The sequence below is a fragment of the Paramormyrops kingsleyae genome, chromosome 12, assembly GCF_048594095.1.
Source record: "Paramormyrops kingsleyae isolate MSU_618 chromosome 12, PKINGS_0.4, whole genome shotgun sequence".
NCBI lineage: Eukaryota > Metazoa > Chordata > Actinopteri > Osteoglossiformes > Mormyridae > Paramormyrops > Paramormyrops kingsleyae.
Window position 1 is genome coordinate 29,405,708 of NC_132808.1, and position 25,254 is coordinate 29,430,961.

General features: G+C 49.7%; 1 protein-coding gene across 4 annotated transcripts in view; it reads left to right on the forward strand.

The window, feature by feature from the left end:
* The window catches only part of LOC111847301 (paired box protein Pax-5-like), a 65,533-nt gene that overhangs the window by 32,906 nt on the left and 7,373 nt on the right, over nucleotides 1-25,254 (forward strand). For 3 of the 4 annotated variants that reach the window (XM_072697919.1, XM_072697920.1, XM_072697921.1), the window contains exons 7-10: nucleotides 8,953-9,082; nucleotides 15,326-15,427; nucleotides 20,542-20,628; nucleotides 23,111-23,197. In XM_072697919.1, the coding sequence (XP_072554020.1) occupies nucleotides 8,953-9,082; nucleotides 15,326-15,427; nucleotides 20,542-20,628; nucleotides 23,111-23,197 (406 nt within the window). The remainder of the gene's footprint in view (nucleotides 1-8,952; nucleotides 9,083-15,325; nucleotides 15,428-20,541; nucleotides 20,629-23,110; nucleotides 23,198-25,254) is intronic. The other variant, XM_072697922.1, reaches the window with a different exon arrangement.

Genomic DNA, 25,254 nt, shown 5'->3' on the forward strand with positions numbered 1-25,254 from the left:
GTGTGTGTTACCTTCAGCTGAGGTGTGTGTGTGTTACATTCAGGAGAGGTGTGTGTGTGTGTTACATACAGCAGAGGTGTGTGTGTGTGTTACATACAGCAGAGGTGTGTATGTGTTACATACAGCAGAGGTGTGTGTGTGTTACCTTCAGCTGAGGTGTGTGTGTGTTACATTCAGGAGAGGTGTGTGTGTGTGTTACATACAGCAGAGGTGTGTGTGTGTGTTACATACAGCAGAGGTGTGTGTGTGTTACCTTCAGCTGAGGTGTGTGTGTGTTACATTCAGGAGAGGTGTGTGTGTGTGTTACATACAGCAGAGGTGTGTGTGTGTTACCTTCAGCTGAGGTGTGTGTGTGTTACATTCAGGAGAGGTGTGTGTGTTACATACAGCAGAGGTGTGTGTGTGTGTTACATACAGCAGAGGTGTGTGTGTGTGTTACATTCAGCAGAGATGTGTGTGTGTTACATTCAGCAGAGTTGTGTGTGTGTTACATTCAGCTGAGGTGTGTGTGTGTTACCTTCAGCTGAGGTGTGTGTGTGTTACATTCAGAAGAGGTGTGTGTGTGTGTTTGTTACATTCAGCTGAGGTGTGTGTATTTCAGAAGAGTTGTGTGTGTGTGTTACATACAGCAGAGATGTGTATGTGTTACATTCAGGAGAGGTGTGTGTGTGTGTTACATTCAGGAGAGGTGTGTGTGTGTGTTACATACAGCAGAGGTGTGTGTGTTACATTCAACAGAGATGTGTGTGTGTTACATTCAGCAGAGTTGTGTGTGTGTTACATTCAGCTGAGGTGTGTGTGTGTTACCTTCAGCTGAGGTGTGTGTGTGTTACATTCAGAAGAGGTGTGTGTGTGTTTGTTACATTCAGCTGAGGTGTGTGTATTTCAGAAGAGTTGTGTGTGTGTGTTACATACAGCAGAGATGTGTATGTGTTACATTCAGCAGAGATGTGTGTGTGTGTTACATTCAGCAGAGATGTGTGTGTGTGTTTGTTACATTCAGCTGAGGTGTGTGTATTTCAGAAGAGATGTGTGTGTGTGTTACATACAGCAGAGATGTGTATGTGTGACATTCAGAAGAGATGTGTGTGTGTTACATTCAGAAGAGATGTGTGTGTGTTACATTCAGCAGAGATGTGTGTGTGTTACATTCAGCAGAGATGTGTGTGTGTGTGTTTGTTACATTCAGCTGAGGTGTGTGTATTTCAGAAGAGATGTGTGTGTGTTACATACAGCAGAGATGTGTATGTGTTACATTCAGAAGAGATGTGTGTGTGTTACATTCAGAAGAGATGTGTGTGTGTTACATACAGCAGAGATGTGTGTGTGTGTTACATTCAGAAGAGATGTGTGTGTGTTACATTCAGAAGAGATGTGTGTGTGTTACATTCAGAAGAGATGTGTGTGTTTCAAGCTCTTGTTTGTTCTTGGCCTGTTCCATCCAAAATTTTTCTACAGATAACTTTAAAAATGAAAATGTCTTTAGGGTTTGTCGCAGGATGTCTGAGTGTCTTTCTGCTCAGAGACTGAGGAGTTTGTCGGCACCCTGGGACTTTAGTGTTTAGCGTGGAGTCTGTGTCGAGTGCTCGATTACTTCTGGGATTTACTGACTGACTTCGTTTTTCATTTACTGAACAAATTCAGCTGTTTCTTCAGACTGGGAGCAGCTTTCATGCTTCTCATTAGCCGCTTCATCTTGTCACTTTGGATCGATTTATATCGTCGCCCGCTGGGCCTCGGTCTGGCGTGTCCGTGCTGCGCTGCGTAAATATCGGCCGTTTGCGGCACCGCACACACACACACACACACACACACACAGCGAGTGCGTGTGTGTCCTGTCCGTCTGCCTGTGGGAAGAAGTCCTCAGCGAAAGCCCGGTAATTCCCAGCCTATCTCTTTAGGGGCCCCGCGGAGCCCGGCGGGTCGGGGTCAAGGAGCCCTGCATTAACCCCAGAGCGGCGGGAGTCCGACTCGCTTAATCACAGTGATTACACGGGGAATCGGCCCGTTGCCGCCTGGCCACGCCATCCATTCATGGGCCTCCACCCCCCCCACAATGGAGACCCTCCTCGGCATCCAGCTCCCCCTCCCCCACCGAGGATTATTGAATCACAGGGGCCCCCGATTGACAGCCCCTGCCGGCCTCACCTGAACCTCCGGTTGCTCCTGGCACCCCCGACCCGCGGCACCCCCGCCTGGGGATTGACGGCTGGCTTGACCCGTGCTGCGCTTGTTGTCGTTGCACCGTCTCGCAAACATGAGAGATGCCTGTGGCGTGGGGGAGGGGGGCAGGGACCGCTTTTGCCTGTCAGACGCAGATGTGCCAAACGCTTGCATTTATTTCCCATTCCGCATGCTGACAGAGCTGTTACACTCACAGCTCTGTGTCACTGGGTGCATATCAGCCAGTCCTGAACCAGCACAGCATAAACCTAATTACTGTCTGTCTGTCTGTCTCTGTCTGCCTGTCTGTCTGTCTCTGTCTGTCTGTCTGTCTGTCTGTCTCTGTCTGTCTGTCTGTCTGTGTGTCTCTGTCTGTCTGTCTGTCTCTGTCTGTCTGTCTGTCTGTCTCTGTCTGCCTGTCTGTCTGTCTCTGTCTGTCTGTCTGTCTGTGTGTCTCTGTCTGTCTGTCTGTCTCTGTCTGTCTGTCTGTCTGTCTGATCTTCCCAGCCATTTACTACCACAGGTCTCTGCTGTTCTGGTCACACTAAAGCTTTAGGTTGGGATTAAAAACAGTGGCCTCTACAGCGTTCCGGAAGCTTGCAGCTCCAGGACTGACAGGCTTTTCCTTGGGTCTTCCACACAATCGTGTTCACCATGGGCCTCCGCCCTCCTGTAGACGTCTGTAATTATTTCGTTTGGCTTCGGGACGTCCAGACGCTGCTTTAATCGGGGAGGATCAGAGGCGCGGGATGGGTGGGGATGCTGGACGTCAGGGAGGAGACAGACACAGCCCCCCCCCCCACCCCCACCCCCTCGGAGCGGCCAAAGGCAGCTCAGCAATTAATTTGTCTTTCTGACTTCGCAGGGGTGCCTGTAATGCCGGACCGTCGTCACGCGGAGTTCATTTAAATTTCCCTTTCAATCGCAGCAAATTACCAAGGTGATAAATCAGAGCGCGAGGCTTCACTCGCCGACTGTAATCGTGGCCCTAATTCCCGGCTAATTATCCCGAGCAGGCACACCAGATCAATAGCACAACAAGACGGGGGCATGGGGGGGAGTGACAGCCGGGGGGAGGGGGGGTAACCCCACCATCACACCCCATCGTGGCGCGGCTCCTCGACCCTCTTTCCGTCTGCCTTCCCTCTCTAGCAGTTTAAAGGTTAAACAGGGGTTAAAGGTCGATGCTGGGTGCTGATGGGGACTGCAGTCATCGACAATTAAGGGCCCCCCCCAGCTTCCCACACCTGTCTCTCAGTCACCAAGGGGTCCATTTGCATGGGTCCCCGAGGTTACAAACAGTAACCTCCAAGGTGACTTTTTTAGTGGGGTCGTGAAAATGACAGACACCCCTGGGTGGACATGCCTCGTGGGGCGACTCTGACTCACACGCAGAGTCTGGCCCCGGGCCCCTCCCGCCAGAACTCCCATCTATAGTGCCTCTACATTGGATTCGGATTTGATTCCTTTCACTTAGCAGCCTGTGACTTACTAGCGCACATGTTAGTTATTGTTTTATTGCTTAGAGGGTTTTTCTTATCTAATCCCAGTTTGTAATTTTCTCTTCGGAGAAGCTGTTGGGTATTCGTACCAGAGCGCTTTAGCTCGTACAGCGGCAGACTATCAGGGCTTCTCCTGGGGCCCCTTAAACTTTTACCGGAACAATTTCAGCCCTTTAATTTGTCATTTAGGACGATAACACACTGTTGTGTACTGACCACTCCTTTGTATTTATAAAGATTATATTTATAAAGTCTCTCAGCACCTGAGGTCATCAGCGTCAGTCATATTATTATTTTTTTTGAAGTGTAGCTGGACTGTACCACCTGGAGGGGATTCTGGGGGAGGGGACCAGTTAGAGAACCAATGAAAAGGGTTTTTGAAGAACAGGTCAGACAGAGAGCACAAAGTGCCCCCCCCCCCCCGCCCGGCCCCCACCCCACACACATGTGCCTGGCCCGCCTGAGCTGCTTTTAATAGTGCCTGTCAGAACACACCCCCCCGCTTTCTGTCATCCCTGGCAGGAGTGACAGCAGCTTTATTTGTATTTACAACCTTTTTTGCAATCGGTCTGTATGAGACAATGTGAAGATGGGTGGCAGGGTGGGGGGGGGGGGGGGCATCGGATGGGGGGGGTGGCTGTACTGGAAATGCTATTATGCAAGTGAAATTGAACATCCTCGTTGGGTTGAAATAATTTCAGTGTTGCCCGATTAAGGCTCATCTGTTATTGATGTGGGCAGGAAAGATGTCTGAGGGCCTACAGCTGGTGGAGCAGGACCCGGCTCAGGGCCAGCCTGGGAGGGGGGGTCACAACAAGGGGGAGGGTCTGCAGAAGCATCCCGGGGTGAAGGTGAAGTATTACGTCTAAACGCTGCTGCTAATGATGGTAATGTCCGTTAGCTTTCGCTCTTTGTCAAACATGCTCGTCATCCGCGCTGAGCACCTTTACACCCCGTAGCGCATTAATGTTAGCACACCTTTACACCCCGCAGCGCATTAATGTTAGCACACCTTTACACCCCGCAGCGCATTAATGTTAGCACACCTTTACACCCCGCAGCGCATTAATGTTAGCACACCTTTACACCCCGCAGCGCATTAATGTTAGCACACCTTTACACCCCGCAGCGCATTAATGTTAGCACACCTTAACACCCCGCAGCGCATTAATGTTAGCACACCTTTACACCCCGCAGCGCATTAATGTTAGCACACCTTAACACCCCGCAGCGCATTAATGTTAGCACACCTTAACACCCCGCAGCGCATTAATGTTAGCACACCTTTACACCCCGCAGCGCATTAATGTTAGCACACCTTTACACCCCGCAGCGCATTAATGTTAGCACACCTTTACACCCCGCAGCGCATTAATGTTAGCACACCTTTACACCCCGCAGCGCATTAATGTTAGCACACCTTTACACCCCGCAGCGCATTAATGTTAGCACACCTTAACACCCCGCAGCGCATTAATGTTAGCACACCTTTACACCCCGCAGCGCATTAATGTTAGCACACCTTAACACCCCGCAGCGCATTAATGTTAGCACACCTTTACACCCCGCAGTGCATTAATGTTAGCACACCTTTACACCCCGCAGCGCATTAATGTTAGCACACCTTTACACCCCGCAGTGCATTAATGTTAGCACACCTTTACACCCCGCAGTGCATTAATGTTAGCACACCTTAACACCCCGCAGCGCATTAATGTTAGCACACCTTAACACTCTGCAGCGCATTAATGTTAGCACACCTTTACACCCCGCAGGGCATTAATGTTAGCACACCTTTACACCCCGCAGCGCATTAATGTTAGCACACCTTTACACCCCGCAGCGCATTAATGTTAGCACACCTTTACACCCCGCAGCGCATTAATGTTAGCACACCTTAACACCCCGCAGCGCATTAATGTTAGCACACCTTTACACCCCGCAGCGCATTAATGTTAGCACACCTTAACACCCCGCAGCGCATTAATGTTAGCACACCTTAACACTCTGCAGCGCATTAATGTTAGCACACCTTTACACCCCGCAGCGCATTAATGTTAGCACACCTTTACACCCCGCAGCGCATTAATGTTAGCACACCTTAACACCCCGCAGCGCATTAATGTTAGCACACCTTAACACTCTGCAGCGCATTAATGTTAGCACACCTTTACACCCCGCAGCGCATTAATGTTAGCACACCTTTACACCCCGCAGCGCATTAATGTTAGCACACCTTTACACCCCGCAGCGCATTAATGTTAGCACACCTTAACACTCTGCTGCGCATTAATGTTAGCACACCTTAACACTCTGCAGCGCATTAATGTTAGCACACCTTTACACCCCGCAGCGCATTAATGTTGGATCCTTTAATTCTATTTTACTCACTTTACAGATTCAGTTTTAGACCTAAGGGACAGGGAAATAAATGTATGGTTTGGTGAAGCTGAGATCTTAAGGTAATACTAAGAATAACTAGCTGTGTTGGTAGTACAAGGTTGGAAATAAAATGTATTTAACACCAAGTTGGGCTGTCAATTTTACAATGTCTCCTTGTTCAGTGAACATGCAGACAAGAACCACAAGCAATATTTCAGATGTATATTTATTTATTATATGACAGAAAAATCACAGCTTTAAGGGAAAGTCTTTTCTTTATTTTAAGTTCCTTGATGTGCTACAAAAACTCCTGTGCGCACATGGGTGCAGGCTGCTCCCTCTCTGCCTGCCTCTTCCTCCCTCTCTTTCTGTCTTCCTCTCTCCCTTTCTCCCTCTCCATCCTTTCCCAGTTCCTCTGTCACAGCTGTGTGTCTGCGTTCTGATCAGGGTTGATGGCTTATGAATTCCGAAATTGACGAAATTTACAGGAAAAAATGAGAATGATCCATCTTCTTTAGCGGCCTGTCACAGTGCTGGCGAAACTTCATAATCCTCAATTACGCTGCGCTATTCCGGCTCATTTACATGTAGGCAGTAGGGTGCCCCGTGCGGAAAAAACCAGAGCAAGGGGGAGGGGGAATTGGACCGCTTACACGGCCCGGAGGAGCGGCCCATGAACAGGAAGGGGGAAGAGTCACGGCTGGGCAGCATGTTGGCTTGTAAGGACGCCCCCCCCCCCAGCACAGGGCCACAGGCAGGAGCCTGTAAAATGTGTCATTGAAGCTGAGTCTCTGTGTGCAGCCGCCAGGTCCCGCGGATTTATTTGCGCAGCAAACCAGGCTTACAGCCTGGGAGTCACACACTGCGTTTGGCGGCGCCTTTAGGGGTATGACTCGTATATTCGTCCCGCCTGTGAGGACAGCCATGAGTGGGGCCGCATCTCCATCCTTCTTAGAAATGCTTTTTGGCCTCGATGACACAGTACTCCTCATTGTGATGATGTCCTCCACACACACACACACACACACACACACATGCACACACACATGCACACACACACACACACACTCCCCATTACTATCAATTAGCGCTCGCTATCAACACACAGCTCGGCTATTACCAGCTTAATGACACTCTGCTCCATCAAAATTAGTGGCCGCGCCGTTTCTCAGCATCATGGCAGTAATAAAAGGATGAAGTCGTTAGAGGTGCCTTGAGTAATCTGGGGGTGCGTTTTGGTGGAAAGCTGTCACTGTCACCCCCACCCCCATTGTGATGTGAGGTCACAAGCAGGTGAGGCTGATCCATCACCTATATCTAGTGCTGTGGGTGGGTGGGGTGATAGAGAGGGGTTGAGCTACAGGGAATTCTGGGATTTCTTAACCCCCCCCCCCCCATGTATACACCTCGTTGACAAAGAAAAGCACACTCACCGCATTTCTCATTGTGAACCTTATGAAACATTATTTCATTCATTTGTAGATTATTTCTTTCCCACATTATTCCAGTCCCAAAGTCTTTCATTGCCAGATTAGTTCATGCCTGGGGTGTTTCATTCCCAGATTATTGCAGTACCGCATAATTTCATTCCCAGAATTTTTCACTCCCACATGCTTTCATTTCCAGAATTTTCGAGTCCCAGAATATTTAATTCCCAGATTATTTCATCCCCAGAATATTTCAGTCCTGTATTATCTTTTCCCAAATTATTTAATTCTCTAATTAAACTTGTCACAGAATATTCCTGATTATTCGAATCCCATGTGATTTAATTCCTGATTATTCCAGTCACACATAATTTTATTCCCAGAATATTTCTCTCCTACATGCTTTCATCCATAGATTATTCCAGTCCCAGATTATTTAATTCCCAGATTATTCCAATACCACTTGATTTTATTCCCAAATGATTCCACTCCAACATGATTTGATTCCCAGATATTTTCAGTAGCACCTGATTTAATTCCCAGAATATTTAATTCCCATATGCTTTCATCACCTTCAGAGCACCTGAATGGACCTGTGCAAAAGCATAAAATGCTCTTATTTCCACATGCATGCACAAAAGTACCTCGTGCACACGAAAGCAAGTCACGCCTACGTGAAATTAGTGTGCATATGAAGGTATCACATGCACAGGCAAAAGCAAGTTGTACCTACGTGAAAGCCGTGTGCATGAGAAAATATCTTGTGCGCATGTGAAAGTAAGTCATGTGCACGCAACACTCTTGTGCACACACAAAAGTAACAGCATTTTTTTTTGCACAGGTCCCTTCAGGGGCTCTGTAATCCCCAGATTATTCAAGTCCCAAAATATTTTATCTTATTTAATCTTCAGAATATTTTACTCTCTGGTTTTTCCAGGCCAAGATTATTTCATTCTCAGTTTATTTGAGTCCCAGAATAGTCAATTCACAGATTATTCCAAACCCGCATGATTTCATTCCAAAAATATGTCATTCCCACATGATTTAATTCCCAGATTTTTTCAGTCCCACCTGATTTAATTCCTAGAATATTTAATTCCCACGTTCTCATCCCCAGATCATTTCAGTCCCAGAATATTTTATTGCTAAATTGTTTAATCTCCAGAATATTCCAGTCCTATAATATTTCATTTCTAGATTATTCCAATCCCACATAATTTTATTCCCAAATTATTCCACATCCACATGTTTTAATTCCCAGATGATTCTGGCCCCACCTGATTTCATTTCCTTCTGTTCTTGATCTCTGCTCTTTGCTCATGGGTCTCTTTGGTCCAGGTGCTTCTGACGGGGGCTGAGGGTGGGTGTGAATCTGACCTCTGAAATTGCTTTCATCTGCGAATGGTTCCCCCCCCCCACTTTCCAACTCATGCCAATCTGCAGAGCCTCAGTCTCTCTCTCTGCTCTTCTCCCCACAGACCGCAGACTACTCTGCTATGGCGTCGCTGGCGGGGGGCCTGGACGAGATGAAGAGCAGCCTCACCAACCCTGGGCCAGCAGAGCTGGGTGCCGGCGTGACGGGGCCGCAGTCATACCAGCTGGTGGCAGGTGAGCACCAAGACGGCCCACTGCTCTGAAACAGCACCTCAATTGCCAGTGCTGGCTGCTCTGAATGCTTAACAAGGGAGACAGATAAAAACTGCAGGAATAGCAACCCAGACATGGAAATGAGGGAGACATGCCAGGGAATGAGAACGTCTGGCAAAGGAGGAAGCTAGTTTGTGACTATGGTCTGTGGAGTCCCATTCCAATTTAGGCTGGTATTCCCTTACTGGTACAGAGAACACAGGCTTCCTAACTCACTGACTCCTGACTTACAGCTGGCAGGACACCCCCACATGGGGAGGAGTCGGATGACAGAGTCCAGGGAGTCAGCTGACAGAGCTGAGGGAGTCAGCAGCCTAGGAGTCAGCTCACAGACCCCAGGAGTCAGCTGACAGAGCCCAGGGAGTCAGCTCACAGAGCCCAGGGAGTCAGCTCACAGACCCCAGGAGTCAGCTCACAGAGCCCAGGGAGTCAGCAGCCTAGGAGTCAGCTGACAGACCCCAGGAGTCAGCTCACAGAGCCCAGGGAGTCAGCTCACAGAGCCCAGGGAGTCAGCTGACAGACCCCAGGAGTCAGCTCACAGAGCCCAGGGAGTCAGCTGACAGAGCCCAGAGAGTCAGGAGCCCAGGAGTCAGCTGACAGTGCCCAGAGAGTCAGGAGCTCAGGAGTCAGCTGACAGTGCTCAGAGAGTCAGGAGCCCAGGAGTCAGCTGACAGTGCTCAGAGAGTCAGGAGCCCAGGAGTCAGCTGACAGTGCTCAGAGAGTCAGGAGCCCAGGAGTCAGCTGACAGTGCCCAGAGAGTCAGGAGCCCAGGAGTCAGCTGACAGTGCTCAGAGAGTCAGGAGCCCAGGAGTCAGCTGACAGTGCTCAGAGAGTCAGGAGCCCAGGAGTCAGCTGACAGTGCTCAGAGAGTCAGGAGCCCAGGAGTCAGCTGACAGTGCCCAGAGAGTCAGGAGCCCAGGAGTCAGCTGACAGTGCTCAGAGAGTCAGGAGCCCAGGAGTCAGCTGACAGTGCCCAGAGAGTCAGGAGCTCAGGAGTCAGCTGACAGTGCTCAGAGAGTCAGGAGCCCAGGAGTCAGCTGACAGTGCTCAGAGAGTCAGGAGCCCAGGAGTCAGCTGACAGACCCCAGGAGTCAGCTCACAGAGCCCAGGGAGTCAGCTCACAGAGCCCAGGGAGTCAGCTCACAGAGCCCAGGGAGTCAGCTCACAGAGCCCAGGGAGTCAGCTGACAGTGCTCAGAGAGTCAGGAGCCCAGGAGTCAGCTGACAGTGCTCAGAGAGTCAGGAGCCCAGGAGTCAGCTGACAGACCCCAGGAGTCAGCTCACAGAGCCCAGGGAGTCAGCTCACAGAGCCCAGGGAGTCAGCTCACAGACCCCAGGAGTCAGCTCACAGAGCCCAGGGAGTCAGCAGCCTAGGAGTCAGCTGACAGACCCCAGGAGTCAGCTCACAGAGCCCAGGGAGTCAGCTCACAGAGCCCAGGGAGTCAGCTGACAGACCCCAGGAGTCAGCTCACAGAGCCCAGGGAGTCAGCTGACAGAGCCCAGAGAGTCAGGAGCCCAGGAGTCAGCTGACAGTGCCCAGAGAGTCAGGAGCCCAGGAGTCAGCTGACAGTGCCCAGAGAGTCAGGAGCTCAGGAGTCAGCTGACAGTGCTCAGAGAGTCAGGAGCCCAGGAGTCAGCTGACAGTGCTCAGAGAGTCAGGAGCCCAGGAGTCAGCTGACAGTGCCCAGAGAGTCAGGAGCCCAGGAGTCAGCTGACAGTGCTCAGAGAGTCAGGAGCCCAGGAGTCAGCTGACAGTGCCCAGAGAGTCAGGAGCTCAGGAGTCAGCTGACAGTGCTCAGAGAGTCAGGAGCCCAGGAGTCAGCTGACAGTGCTCAGAGAGTCAGGAGCTCAGGAGTCAGCTGACAGTGCTCAGAGAGTCAGGAGCCCAGGAGTCAGCTGACAGTGCCCAGAGAGTCAGGAGCTCAGGAGTCAGCTGACAGTGCTCAGAGAGTCAGGAGCCCAGGAGTCAGCTGACAGTGCTCAGAGAGTCAGGAGCCCAGGAGTCAGCTGACAGACCCCAGGAGTCAGCTCACAGAGCCCAGGGAGTCAGCTCACAGAGCCCAGGGAGTCAGCTCACAGAGCCCAGGGAGTCAGCTCACAGAGCCCAGGGAGTCAGCTGACAGTGCTCAGAGAGTCAGGAGCCCAGGAGTCAGCTGACAGTGCCCAGAGAGTCAGGAGCCCAGGAGTCAGCTGACAGTGCCCAGAGAGTCAGGAGCTCAGGAGTCAGCTGACAGTGCTCAGAGAGTCAGGAGCCCAGGAGTCAGCTGACAGTGCCCATGCATTTTGCTCTCTAATGAGAAAATCATTAAGATTGGAGAGGACAGCTGCTCTGACAAGGTGTATTAAAGGGTGTATTAAAGGGTCTCGTGGGGGTGGTGGGAATGGGGGCTTGTCATTTACTGAAGAGACAGCAAAAAGGAGGGGGGGGGGGGCAGGACTGTACCCTGACACCCACAATGAAATAAGGGAAGAAGAAAAATAGATCGTCGTGATGTTAAGGGATTCCCATTCAATCCAATGGGGGGGCCTGAGGTACCAGTCTGCTCTTGGGACTGGGAACATTTTCTTATGTCTTTTTGAAGTTGAAAGGGCATTCTGGGAAATGGCTGTGGGCCGCACCACGATGGAGAAGGAAGGTCACCTGACCATAGACACCAAAGATTCGAGTGAGTCAATGAGTCTAGGGAACTGAGTGGAGTGAGAGAGTCCCTTCTCACACTGTGATGGGGCAAACATGATTTCTGCTTTCTACTTGCTTGTGAAATATATCACGTTAGTTTCTTATATGTGAATATGTTACATTATAAATGCGTAAGATGTGTGCTTTGAATGAAGCAGAGAACATGCACAGGGATGTCAGCCTGTGCATATATACTCCTTTGGCTTTCACATCCCCCTATAGCTCTACATGAGAGACACTTTTTGGGAACAGAGCAGAGGGTCAGCCTGCACGCCAGGAGAAAGCCGGGTTAATTAAAGGTCTTGTGCTATGGCCTGAAGTCGATATTGTTACTCTGGCATGGGATTAGAGCCCACAACCTTCTGGACATGGACTCAGATTCCTAACCCACCGAGATACACACCAGCCTTTAGCAAATGGCATTAAAAATATGTTCCTGGGCAATTAAATGCAGCACTAATTACACCTAGATTGAAGCAGACCTTTATGCTTGTTCGTGCTGAATTGTGTTTAGCGCTGCCCTCTAGTGGTGGGAAATGTAAATTTGAAACAGAGCATAGTAATTGTAAAGTTGACTTTTGCAGCCCTCTGGATAAGACACCGGTGAAAAGCGACTTAATGTCATAACTGCTTGTAGCGTAACTCTCGTTTGAAGCCGTTTATTTCAGAGACGATCGCATATTGCAGTATGTTGCGTTTGCTGATGTATAAATATTGCATTACTAAATGGGTAATATGATCCAAAACCTGAACAGCTGTCTTTAGAGATGCGGTAATTGTTCCTTACTGTCCATCGTTGTTTTCTAAGTGCCTGCGAGTATGATCATTGTCCTCTGCTGACAGGAACATGCTCTCCCTGGGCACCAGCCCCCCCCCCCTCCAGTGGATAGGCTCCTTTCTGATCCCCCCAGTCTGGAAGACCGACTTACCAGACTTCCCCATTTTCCCTCCCACTTTCTCCTCTCTCTTTTCTTCTTTCTCCTTTTCCTCTTTCCTTCTCATATCTGTCTCCTTATCTCTCCTCTTCTCCTCTCTTTTTCCTTCTTTCTCTGCTTAGTCTCTCTCCTTCTCCTCTCTCTCCTTATACTCTCTCCTCCTTCCCTTTTTCCTTCTCATTTTTTCTCCTTCTGTCTCTCTTTTTTCTCTCCATTCTTCATCTCATCTCCTCCTTCTCTTACTCTCCTTCTACTCTCTCTCCTTCTTCTCTCTCCTCTCCCCATTCTCTCCTCTTTCCTTCTCCTCCCTCCTTATTCTCTCTCCTCCTTCTCCTATCTTTTTCCTTCTAATTTTTTCTCATTCTCTCCATTCTCCTTCTCATCTCCTCCTTCTCTCTCCTTCTCCTCACTCCTCCTTCTTCTCCCTCTCTCTCTCCTCCTCTGCCTCTCCTTTGCCCACCCCGGTCCTGCCCCATGCAGTGACCCGCTGCGGATTATCAGCCAGTCACCACTAATGCCCCCCCCCCAAATCCCCCTTACTACTTCACAAGCTGGGGAAACTTTGAAGTGTGGTAAGGGGAGGGAGGCGGCACACCAGCGGGGTGCAGGTGCGAGACCTGCATTGTCATGATGAAGTTAGCTACTGTGAGAGAAAGCAGGAAGACTCCAGCAGACCCGGAAGGAGTTGCTGTCCATACCACGCATAGGGCTTTCGCTGCATTATGTTTTCACATTTTTATATGTTTAGGTGACGCTTTTATCTGTAAATTAATAAAGGAGAAAGGGTCTTACTCAATGGCCCAGTGGCGAAATCACTCTGCCAGCGCTGGGATTGGAGCTCACCTTCCAGCCACAGAGCCAGCGTCCAATCCCAGTGAGCCACACACTGCCCGTGTTCCCTGACTGTGCTCTCATTTTTTTAAACCATTTTTACTCATCTGTGTCTGTGTATTTCATTATTGTTTCTGATGTGTTACACACCTTTCTTTAAGAATGTACAGTATGTTTTGTGGGCAGCTTTTGGTTTCGGGCTGAACAGACACTGAGAGTAACAGATACAGGCTTGATCTTCATTAACCCCATGATATTTACGTAGAATTTATTTAGCATTTATCTTCAAAATAAAACACAGAGCCTCACACCACCTGTCCCTGTGTCCCGTGACCTTGTGGCCGGGCCTGTCCCTGTGTCCCGTGACCTTGTGGCCGGGCCTGTCCCTGTGCCCCGTGACCTTGTGGCCGGGCCTGTCCCTGTGTCCCGTGACCTTGTGGCCGGGCTTGCCTCGGTATCCTGTGCTGTCGGGTCTCGTGGGTTTCCAGACCTTCCTTCCAGCAGCCTGGTTATCGGGGCAGAATCACGCCTCGGTTCTGACCCACTTTCTGAGTCGGGCCCCTTGCTGAGTTTTGAACCTGTGTCTCGGGGTCCCGCATTGGCCCCAGAGCTGCCCAACTACAGTCCAGCTCCCAGTGTCCTCCCTGCCCCCCCCCCCCCCCCCCCACTGCTAAAGAAAGCGAAGTGGGCGGAGGGGGCATTCATGAAGACGGATGGCGTGAACTCAGCGCGCTTTTATTGTGCGCACCGCGTGGAGGAGGAGAGATGATTTATCGCCACGGCGTGTCATGTAGTCTAATGCAGTTATAAATCCATGCAGTGCTGATGGGCAGCCGGAAGACGGGTGGGGGGGGGGTGGATGACGGGGGGGGGGGGTAAGTGAGAGGACAGGGCCAGGCCAGGAGAAGGGTGGGATTGAGGGGAGGGGCGATGAATCCCAGGGTCCTAGTGGAGACGCCTTTGGGTGCGAGGCAAGTGTACACGGGGGGGGGGGGGCGTCAGGTGACACCTGCCTGCCTGTTATCGGCATGCCCCCCTGCCCGACCCCCCAGCACCTGTGGCACTTCACTATTTGTCAGGGGGCATCTTTGGTACCTCCCCGAATGACCCCGCCCCCCCGGCCCGTCTGTGTGGGGGACATCTCGCTAACACAGTCATTACGTGAATGCGTGTGTGACCGCTGTTTTATCAGCCACTAATTAGAGCGCCGGCAGACAGCTGAGGGCAGCTCGGGGCCCGGGACCCGGGGCCGAGTGCGACAGCGAGGGCCCCCGGCTGGCCCTGTCACCCCCCCCCCCACTCGCCCTCCCTCCCCATGTCACTTCATTGGCTTTGTGCCGCTCCACTTCTTGTTCCTACAATTAAAAGCTGAACCCCCCTCCCCCCGCCCCGTTAGCAGTATGAACCGGATAAACGTGCAGGATGTAGCGTCAGTGACTGATAAAAGCCGGGGGGGGGGGGCATGGTGTGTTCTATTCGTAAACCCTTCTAGGGGAGTTCTAGAAACTTCTACTGCTTTCTGAAAAAAAGTGCAGAGGTTAAACGTGCCATTTATTATCATGAATTGTATGTTTTTTTGTCATTTTAATATGAATAACAGCAGCTATAACAATGTTGATTCTTGGCAGAGAGCCGACCTGTTAAATGTACCCCCCCCCCTCCCTAATCCCCGTGTCTTGGCCCCCCTCTGCTCAGTTTGCTAAGTGTGAAGCTCCTGATTGGTGCCTGACCAAAGCACATGCATGTCGCATCCCTATAGGCCGCGACCTGGCGAGTACCACCCTGCCCGGGTATCCGCCTCACGTGCCCCCTGCTGGACAGGGCAGTTACTCCACCCCTGCGCTGACCGGCATGGTACCTGGTAAGCACACCAAATGTTACCTTTTTTTGAATATGTCCCCAATTTGCATTCAAAAATATTTTTCTAACTTAAAACCTCTTTCTTTTAGCCCCTTGTCCCCATAAGCAAATGTGCAAAGTGTGGTTTGGTCGTAATCTGATGTGCTCGCCCTTGTTTGGATGACATCACAGCCCATTCCGTCCACATCTGGGAAGTTTGATTCATAATGTGATCGTTACTGAGCTATTCCCACCAAATCCTATGAAACAAATTCCACCAAGTAACTGCTGGAGCCAAGGGCAAAGCGTAGCGCCCCTTCGGTGCCTGGAAAGGGACTGATCTTTCTGGCCGGATATTTGTGACATTTGGACACCGGTGGGTCTGTTTATATCATGGGATACATTGACGGTCACTAGACCCCGTTACTTGATGCTGGTTGTGTCGCGGTGTTTTTCGTGAGGAGGGCTTAGGGTGTGTCACTCTAGGAGAGATGCGTACATTTGTGGCACTCGCACTGCAAAGCCAGACCTCCCAGAATGCAATCTGGTTTCACGGATGTTTTGGAAAAACTGGGAGGGGTATGGGTACTGGGAGGGGTATGGATACTGGGAGGGGTATGGGTATTGGGAGGGGTATGGATACTGGGAGGGGTATGGGTACTGGGAGGGTTATGGGTACTGGGAGGGGTATGGATACTGGGAGGGGTATGGGTATTGGGAGGGGTATGGATACTGGGAGGGGTATGGGTACTGGGAGGGGTATGGATACTGGGAGGGTTATGGGTACTGGGAGGGGTATGGATACTGGGAGGGGTATGGATACTGGGAGGGGTATGGATACTGGGAGGGGTATGGATACAGTCCCTGTAAGTGCTGTCCAACCTTGATACAAACCTTGATTAAGTCAGCCAGATTTAATAAATTTGACCATTGCGTTTTTCTCAAGATGCCCCCCCCCCACCATGTTATAAATCAGTCCCGAAAGCAGCAATCCACTCCGGTTCCATTGAACATCTCGGAAGGGTCCGTGTTCTAATGTATCCCCGGGACCCGTGCTTGATGTTCCGGGTTCAGGAATGTTCCGCGCAGAGAGGTCACTGTCGGCGGCAGGCCGGGATTTATGGCATGCCGACGGCGTCCAGGGCAGGCGTGGCTCTGGAAAGCGCCGCCCGCCTCGTACCCGCAGCAGAGATGCCAGGCGGCGCCAGGGAGTAGCGCCTGGTAATTGAATTCAAATCAGGTTATGTTTAACTACTGCTTGGTCATTTAAATAACTGTTGCCTGTCCTGTGTCCCCCCCCCCCCTTCTGACAAGGGACCCCTCTTGCCCGCGTTTTTTTTCCCTCCTGTGGGGGTCTCAGGAGAGGGAGTGTGCAGGGGTGTGTGTACGGGGTGGAGGGGGGTGGTTGTCTCTGGAACTTCCTCTTTCGTCCTGTCTGCTAGGATGACAGCACTCCCCTGGGAAGGTGGGGGGAGTGAGGGGGTGGTAGGGAGGCAAGGGGGTTGTTTTGTGGATGGGGGGGGGGGGCTTTTTAAGGGACAATGAATGGAAAGATGCAGCCAGCATAGCGGAGCTTTGAATACAGTCATTAGGGCCCCTATGAAGCAGCTCAGCTGTCCGTTCTCTCATCAGTAATTTGTTTTAAATGAAAATCACCACTGACCCATGACTAATTCATTCATTTCCAGACACTCCATCTTATGTTCCTTCTACTCCTATGATCCGGATCCAAGACAACAGAGCCTGTTGGGGCTACACAACAGTCAGGGTTGAATTTTAATCCCGCGCACGTGCGCGCGCCGTAGGTGCGGGAGCGCGCGAACACCGAGATATTGGTGTTTATATTCATATTCACTTAAAAGCATGCAGTGTGTTCCTTGGTTTGCATCCATGCTGTACGGCTTTGTACCGTACACTGTACTGATGCACGGGAATGCAGTCGGCTCTCCATCGATGCCCGCGTGATGACGCCTTCGTATGAGCGCTATTTCTGTACCCCGCTAAATGTAATACACTACGCTATATGGGGCTGCCGTAAGTCATTTCTGACATTTACGGGAAAAAAAACTTTTATTTCTTACCAGCATAAATGAGCGAATATTAATCGTAAAATAGATCGTCAAATGCAGGCATGGCGCATCAACAATTTGGCAAGTATCAATGATTAAACATCGAATACTAAAATAATCAGCGGCGGAACCTAAGGACCCCCATTTGACAGGTTCAACCTGACATGATAAGCATGTTAAATAACCTTACTGAAAAGTAGACATTTTATGATATTTTAAAATAAACATTTATTGTAGATAGATAGGTAGATATATAGATAGATAGATGAGATTTTGTATCACTTTCCGAAACCAGTGATATTAGCGGCCGTCGGAAGCGCAGCGTTTGCGCCTCTTCGTTACGCGCCCGTTACTCCACTTGGCGCATGTTTGAGCGCAGATGTGAGCAGCGATGCGATCAGAGGGGCTCCCCCCCACGTAAAGCATATGCAGTGAGCTTCCCAGCGAGGCTATAGGAGCACAGTAATCATATTAAGTATATTTGGAGCAGTTCGTCGGTTAAAACATTGCTGTTTTCCTGCTCTACGCGAAGCACTCTATGCATAGCCTACTGCTTTTTGTTTTAATCTTCAATTTCAGTAATAAGGTACGATGCTTCCTCACAGCACAGACACAGCTGAAGACCGCCAAAATAGGGCAGGGAGATCTCATTAACCGGGGGAGGCAGGGGGGAGTTAAAGACTCAGAATGTGCTTCGGAGGCCGCTTGGTGCTTAGGGAGGCGAGGGCAGAGGGTAATAGACCTCAGAGGAGCGCCGGGAGTGAAATATTGACTAATATGTAAGACAACTGGAGGTGGAAATACCCGCTTACTGAGAGGAGAATTTGAGGAAAAGGACGAATAAGAAAAAAAACCTTAATGTATTTATTCCAAAATAATAAAGTTTAAACAAAATAGAGTAAAAAACTAAACTAAGCATTTCAAAATTTTCACATTGTTGTAAAATTGCTGTGCAAATGCAGTTTATTATATTATACGAGAAGAATATTTCCACAGTAGGGATTACAACGAATGTTAAAATACACATTTATTTTGCGACCTTCCAGAATGCATTCCAGTTAATAGTAGTGAGGTTTGCAAACACGAGATAAAATGCATTCAAATAATGTAGCGCTCCTACTTTACTTCACATGCAGTTAAACTTGTACGCATTACGGGTCATACCTGCAATATATGGCAGCAATAAAGCGGCTTTTATTAGACCGCGCCGAATATATTTAAACCCCCTTAAACGACTTTATTCTCAAGCTTAAAGCGACGGCGCGAAACTGTATATATAATAAATATATATCAACGACCTTGTTGTTTGCGCCCCGAGCGCCAACAGCGTTTTGCGCTTCTTTGACGAGCGGCTTTGACCTTGAGGGCGCCGCAGCGGCGGGAGCAGCCGCACCTCCGCCCTCCCCGCTGCCGCTCGCGCACACCCTCCCCGCTCCTTCCCCGCTCCCTCCTGGAGATCACCCCTGTCTTCCCAACCTGACACGCAAACCTGTCGCCACACACGACTCTCCAGTGACAAGAGAGAAAATATTAACAGTCTGGGTCTGACAACTGATGTAAGATAGCAATTACCCCACCAGTTTAAAAGTCTTTAAAATGCTGCCAATATCCCTGTTTTATTCTTTTTTATTAATAGTAATTGGCATCACTGCTACGTACACAGCTTAAAGAAACGGACATTTAAAGTTATTCATATGGTCAGTAAACCCACCAGGACTTAAGGATGCCAATTGAAAATAGGCAGGTTACTTTTTAATAGTAAATAGCATCATATTTCCACCAGGTTTAAATTTGCGACCAATATGGGGGGCCGGGGGGAGCAAGACCGTTTTGCTGGAACGTGAAACACTGAGTCCAGTCCACACTCCGGAAAGATGCTCATTGACAGCAATGTCTGCCCCCCCACTTCAATGGAAGGTTTCCTTTTGTGTTTTTTAGGAGGTGGGGGTTTGAGTGGCTCCCTCCCTACCTGATAAACACATCCCTATAATAATGTGCTCTTTAACCTGGAAATTCCTTTTTTCCCTTTTCATTTTCCAAATCCTTATCTCTGTCTCCACTGTCCTCTGCCTCTCCTCGCTCCCCCCACCCCCCCATCTCCCCACCCTGCCCCGTTCGGCTGCCTCTCTCCTCTCTTCCCAGCACCGCATCCCTCGTTCCTCTCCTCCGGCTGCTGCGGGGGGTTGACACCGGGGGTGCATGGGAGCACTCAGGCAGAACAGACGGGGGTGGGGGGGCACAGGAGAGGGCCGGGGGGCCCGAGACTGTCAGCCAAGGGAAAGAGCTCCCTGGAGAGGAAGAGAGAGAGAGGGAGGGAAGAAGAGAGGGAACAAGAGGGAGCGAGACAACAAGATAGAGATGGAGGAAGATAGGGAGAGCCAGGAAGAAGAGAGATATGGAGAGACAGAGCTAGGGAGGGAGAAAGGTATGATGAAGGGAGAGAGAGATGAAGAAGCAGAGGGAGGGAGAAAGAGATGGAGAGACAGAGGCAGGGAGGGAGAAAGGGAAAGAGGGAGGGAGAGAGATGATAGAGAGGGAAGGAGAAAGAGAGACAAAAGGAGGGAGGTAGAGGGAGAGAGATGGAGAGACAGGCAGGGAGAATGAGGGAGAGAGGGAGAAAGAGAGATGGAAGACAGGGAGCGAGAAAGATGAGAGGAAGGGAGAATGAGAGGGAGAGACAAAGGGAGGGAGAAAAATAGGGAGGGTGAAAGAGGGATGGAGGGAGAGAGACAGAAAGATGGAAGGAGAGAGATGGAGAGATAGAGGGATGAAGAAAGAGAGAGAGAGAAAGAGATGGAGAGAGGGAGGGGAGCTGGTGATGGGGTGAACAGGGAGGCCTTGAGAGGCCCTGGCAAGATTTGCCACCCTCACCGGAGAGACGTCAAAGGAGGCGCGGGGGAGCCCAGAGAAGGAGGCGCGGGGCACATTTACATAGCTGTCTAAGAGGCTTGATTTGCCCGCCATTGCAGTGAGCGCCCTGGCGGCCCGAGCGGCTCAGCGGGCGCCCGCGCGTGACGCCGGCAAAGGCTTTTTTTAACGCGCCGTTTTGCTCTCCGCTCTCTTGCAGGCAGTGACTTTTCCGGTAGTCCCTACTCCCATACGCAGTACTCCACCTACAACGAATCCTGGAGATTCACCAACCCCAGCTTGTTAGGTGAGTCACGGCGTCCCCCCCCCCCCCCCGTGCCGCCTCCAGGTGTGAGTGGTCTGCACGGCGCCCCCTCTCTGCTGGTGGGTGTATGACAGCTTTCCAGCATGTGGCGCCTATAGGAACGTCAGTGGCAGGTTGACATATGAGATTTTACGCCTTGATTTGGACCCTCTGTCCCGCCCTGTGTGTTCCATCACTTTGCCATATTTGTTTGGTCGCATCCGTGTTCATTTGGTGCCCGCTAACAAACGCCATCAAAATGTGCAGCCCTGTGACAATCCACCACTGGCCTGCGGTGAGGGGTGGTGTTTCTATCAGTCTTTGTCGATTTACGTTTGGAAGAATTATACCTATCCATCCATCTTCCAGCCGCTCCATCACTATAGGATTGCTAGGAGGCTTGGGGACAATCCCAGAATACTTAGCACACAAGGCAGGGCTACGCATGGAAAGAGTTGGTAGCCCATCACAGGACACACCTGCACGGACACGCTCCCACAAACAGTCACACGTTATGGGCAATTTAGAGACACCACATCGTCCAGAGGGAGTCTACATGGCATGGGGAGAACATGCAAACTCTACACACACAGAGCAGAGGTGGGATTCAAGCCCCCAACCCTGGCAGTGTGAGGAAACAGGGCTCCCCACAGAGTCCGACAGGGTAACATATTCCTATAACATACTCCTTAAATACCAACAAGCTGTATTTTTAGTAAACAGAGTAAGCGATGAGGGCAATATCATGCATCTGGGATGAATTTCAAATACGTGAAACTGTGAATAATCTAAGAATTTTGCAAGTTAGGTTACATTTGCAAACTCTCCATAGAGTCTTACTCATCATTTCTTGTGCTTGAGTACAGCTGAATTTCACACTCCTTTTGCCAAGCCGTAATCTGCAGTGCTTCAAATAGTCCTGAAATTAGTAGATGAAATCCAGGAGGCGGAAGGCAGTGGGAACTTTTACATCTTAACATCTTTCCCTGAACTAGCATCTGACTGTTCATTTTTAAAAACTCGATTCAGCAAAATACTAAACAGATTCAGATCCTCAAAGGTTACAAGTTTTTCCAGTACGTTTGTAACGAAGGAGATCCTAAGCAGAAAAGCTGAAAATTTACATCGAGTTCTCTGCCCTGGGTCCCATCCACACCAATATTTCCCCAAGCGCAGGTTCGACTTCAACAAAATGGACAAAATTCTAGCTGTAAGACGAACAGCTGAGCTGAAACAGTCTGACAGAAGAACCTTAAGTCTACGCCGTACGCAGTGTGTTGCTGTGGTTAACATCTCCAGTTGCATCCCAAACAGAAGAGGGGGGGGTTAGGTGGTCACAGTTTAACCGCTGTCAGGTACTGGTGTGACTTTATGGCCATGTATGTGTGTCGCTGTCCGTGTCTCTCGTGTGTCCGCGCTGTCCAGCCCTCTGGCTCAACACGTTATAAGTCAATAAAAGTCTCACGTACTGAGAAGCAACCTAAGATGGACAGTCAGTCTATATGGTTAAAAGTAGTATCTTTATTTGTCCTGTACATTTTATATATATACATACATCAAAGTTATTCATGCATTTCTGTACATATGTTTGTACTCTCTTTTAAAAATGCTCATTTGTGGGGCAGTTATTGAATTATTACAACATTTATTCTGACCTTAACTGCATATACTATGAATTTAGCTAATTGCGTTATGCAGTTTCAATTTAGCTAATAGCAGTAGGCAGTATGAATTCAGTTAACTGCTGTATGCAGTATGAATTTAGATAATTGCAGTAGGAAATATGAATTTAGCTAACTGCAGTATGCAGTATGAATTTAGCCAATTTCAGTATGCAGCATGAATTTAGTTCATTTCAGTATGCAGTGTGAATTTAGCTAATTGCAGTATGCAATATGGATTTAGCTAACTGCTGTATGCAGTATGAATTTAGCCAATTGCAGTATGCAGTATGAATTTAGCTAATTGCAGTATGCAGTGTGAATTTAGCTAATTGCAGTATGCAGTGTGAATTCAGCTAATTGCAATATGCATTATGGCTTTAACTAACTTCTGTATGCAGTATGAATTTAGCTAATTGCAGTATGCAGTATGAAATGGATATGAATAATTTCTGTGCAGATTGTTTGTGATATTAATTAATTCACTTTAGAAATCTTGGTATCTATTATAGCCTGTGCATTCACAATATACCAGAAGTTTCAAAATGGGATTAATTTTGTTTGTCGTTACTGTAGTGAAAGATTTGTGATTTGAGGTTTGAGGTGGACACTGGGAGCAGCAGCTGGGTGTCATTCAGCGTCCCATGCAGTCCCATGCAGTGAACAGTCCCATGCAGTACTTTGAATTCCTATATGAAAAGTTTATTCTCTTGGCCTGGAGACAGATATGGACACAGAGTCTGTGTTTGAGGGTGTGGCAGGATTGAGACCATGAAGACCCCCCCCATATCGCTGACCCATCCAGTGTCCTTTGCTCCCCTCAGTGTTCCAGCAAGACTATGGCTCGCGCCTGGGCCCCGAGATTGGATGCACCTCTGGGCTGTTTGCCGGCCAGTCGGGCCAAATGCAAGGTACGTAGGGAGCTCACTCCGCCGAGGGCGGCTGGAATACAAGGGGGGGCCACTTTCAGAAACGCTGGGCTGCTGGGTTAAGGTTCTCGTAGCTAAACAGAGTCACACCGTCTTCTGCTCCCGCTGGGACCCAATCGCCGGCTGTAGAGCCTCCCGTGACCTACCTGAGGGCCCTGTTTACGTTTCCGTAATTCTTAACCGCCAAGCCAGACAATCGATTCACCCTCAGTCCGGAAGTTTGTAGGACAGATGTTGCCACGTTTAAATTATTCAAATGAGATGCATAAATGTTGCCTCAGCGTTGAGGGCAGCCATGAGTAGGCGTGGCCTTTTAAGTTCAGCTGGGAGTCCAGCTCTGATTGGATCTGAGCTCTCTCACAGCATTAATGTGTTTGTCACAGTCATGTGATGAACCCCATGCGTCCTGGCTGGTCTGTGCAGATTGATAGGAGGAGGGTTTAGCATGGTGGGGATGGAATTGGACATCTGGTCTCCATGGTCACAGAGAAAGCATGATGGGAGGGATCCGACATTGAGAAAGACTGTTGGTTGCCATCCACTGTGGCATTTAGCTGTGGCAGTCACCCTGCTGTCCTCCATGACGGCACAGAAGACCATCCAAACCACGGCCTTAACATCCCCAACTCTCCAACTCATGCCCCCCCCCAATCTGATTCCCTCTCTCTGCCTCCTTCCATCCTTCTCCCTCCTTTCCGTTTCTGTAGGCCCTGCCATCTTTCTCTTCATTTCTCATGGCTAGGCCTCGCCCCTGTGGTGACCCCCCCCCCCCCCACCAGGGTAAAAGCGGAGTGTGTACAGGGAACTGCATCTGTGCAAATACACAGCTATGGCCTTATTAGCCCATTAGCTTAGCGAAACACCACTCTTCTACATCTGTCCTCGTTCAGATGGGACTCACACACATGCACCGGTCCCTCCATCCCTTCCTCTATGTTCTGGCTCCCCCTAATGAAGAGTAATGACTCGGCGGCTGCCCAGTGGGCTCCTTAAAGACGTTTCATCTCACCAGCTCATCAGCATTTAAGGCCGACGCTGTGATCGGGATTCATTCCTTATTTTGGAAACTGTTATTTTTCCCTCGTGGTGATCAGGACAAGCGAAAGAGGGTTTTAATTTTATCTGACAGTGATCGCACTGCCAAAAGCACTCCCCCTCCACTGCAGAAGTATGCAGTGTTATTTGGTCCTGGTTCACGGTCACAGAATGTGAACGCGAATCTCAGAGGTGCCTCAAATCTCAGAGCCCACGCGTGAGTGGACGTTCCCTACCAATGGCCTGCTAAATCCCCCCTCCCCCAACGGACCCCTCCACCTTGACAGTCCCAGGAGACCTGCCCCATTCTCCAGGCCACAAATGCTTCATCTGTGTTGGCCTAACTGGGAAGGCCAGTTCGGACCAATTTGGATTGCCAAGTAGTTTGTACCCTCTGACTGATAACCTACAGCGCCTCCTTCAGGTGAATGGAAGTGATTGAGTATAATTGGAAGTGGATTGAGTATAATGCAGTGAAAGGCTTTTGTCCATGTCCCGACTGCAGGATTGAGTGTAATGCAGTAAAACAAATTTGTCCATGTCCCAACTGCAGGATTGAGTGTAATGTAGTGAAAGGCCTTTGTCCATGTCCCAACTGTAGGATTGAATGTAATGCAGTGAAAGGCCTTTGTCCATGTCCCAACTGCAAGATTGAGCGTGATGCAGTGAAAGGCCTTTGTCCATGTTCTGACTGCAGGATTGAGTGTAATGCAGTAAAAGGCTTTTGTTCATGTTCCGACTGCAGGATTGAGTGTGATGCATTCAAACACCTTTGTCCATGTCCCAACTGCAGGATTGAGTAAAATGCAGTGGAAGACCTTTGTTCATGTTCCGATTGCAGAATTGAGCGTAATGCAGTGAAAGGCTTTTGTTCATGTTCCGACTGCAGGATTGAGTGTAATGCAGTGAATGGCCTTTGTTCATGTCCTAACTGCAGGATTTATGCTTTTCAGCATAGAGGCTTCGTGCACATGAGTGTAATGCAGTGAAACGCCTTTGTCCAT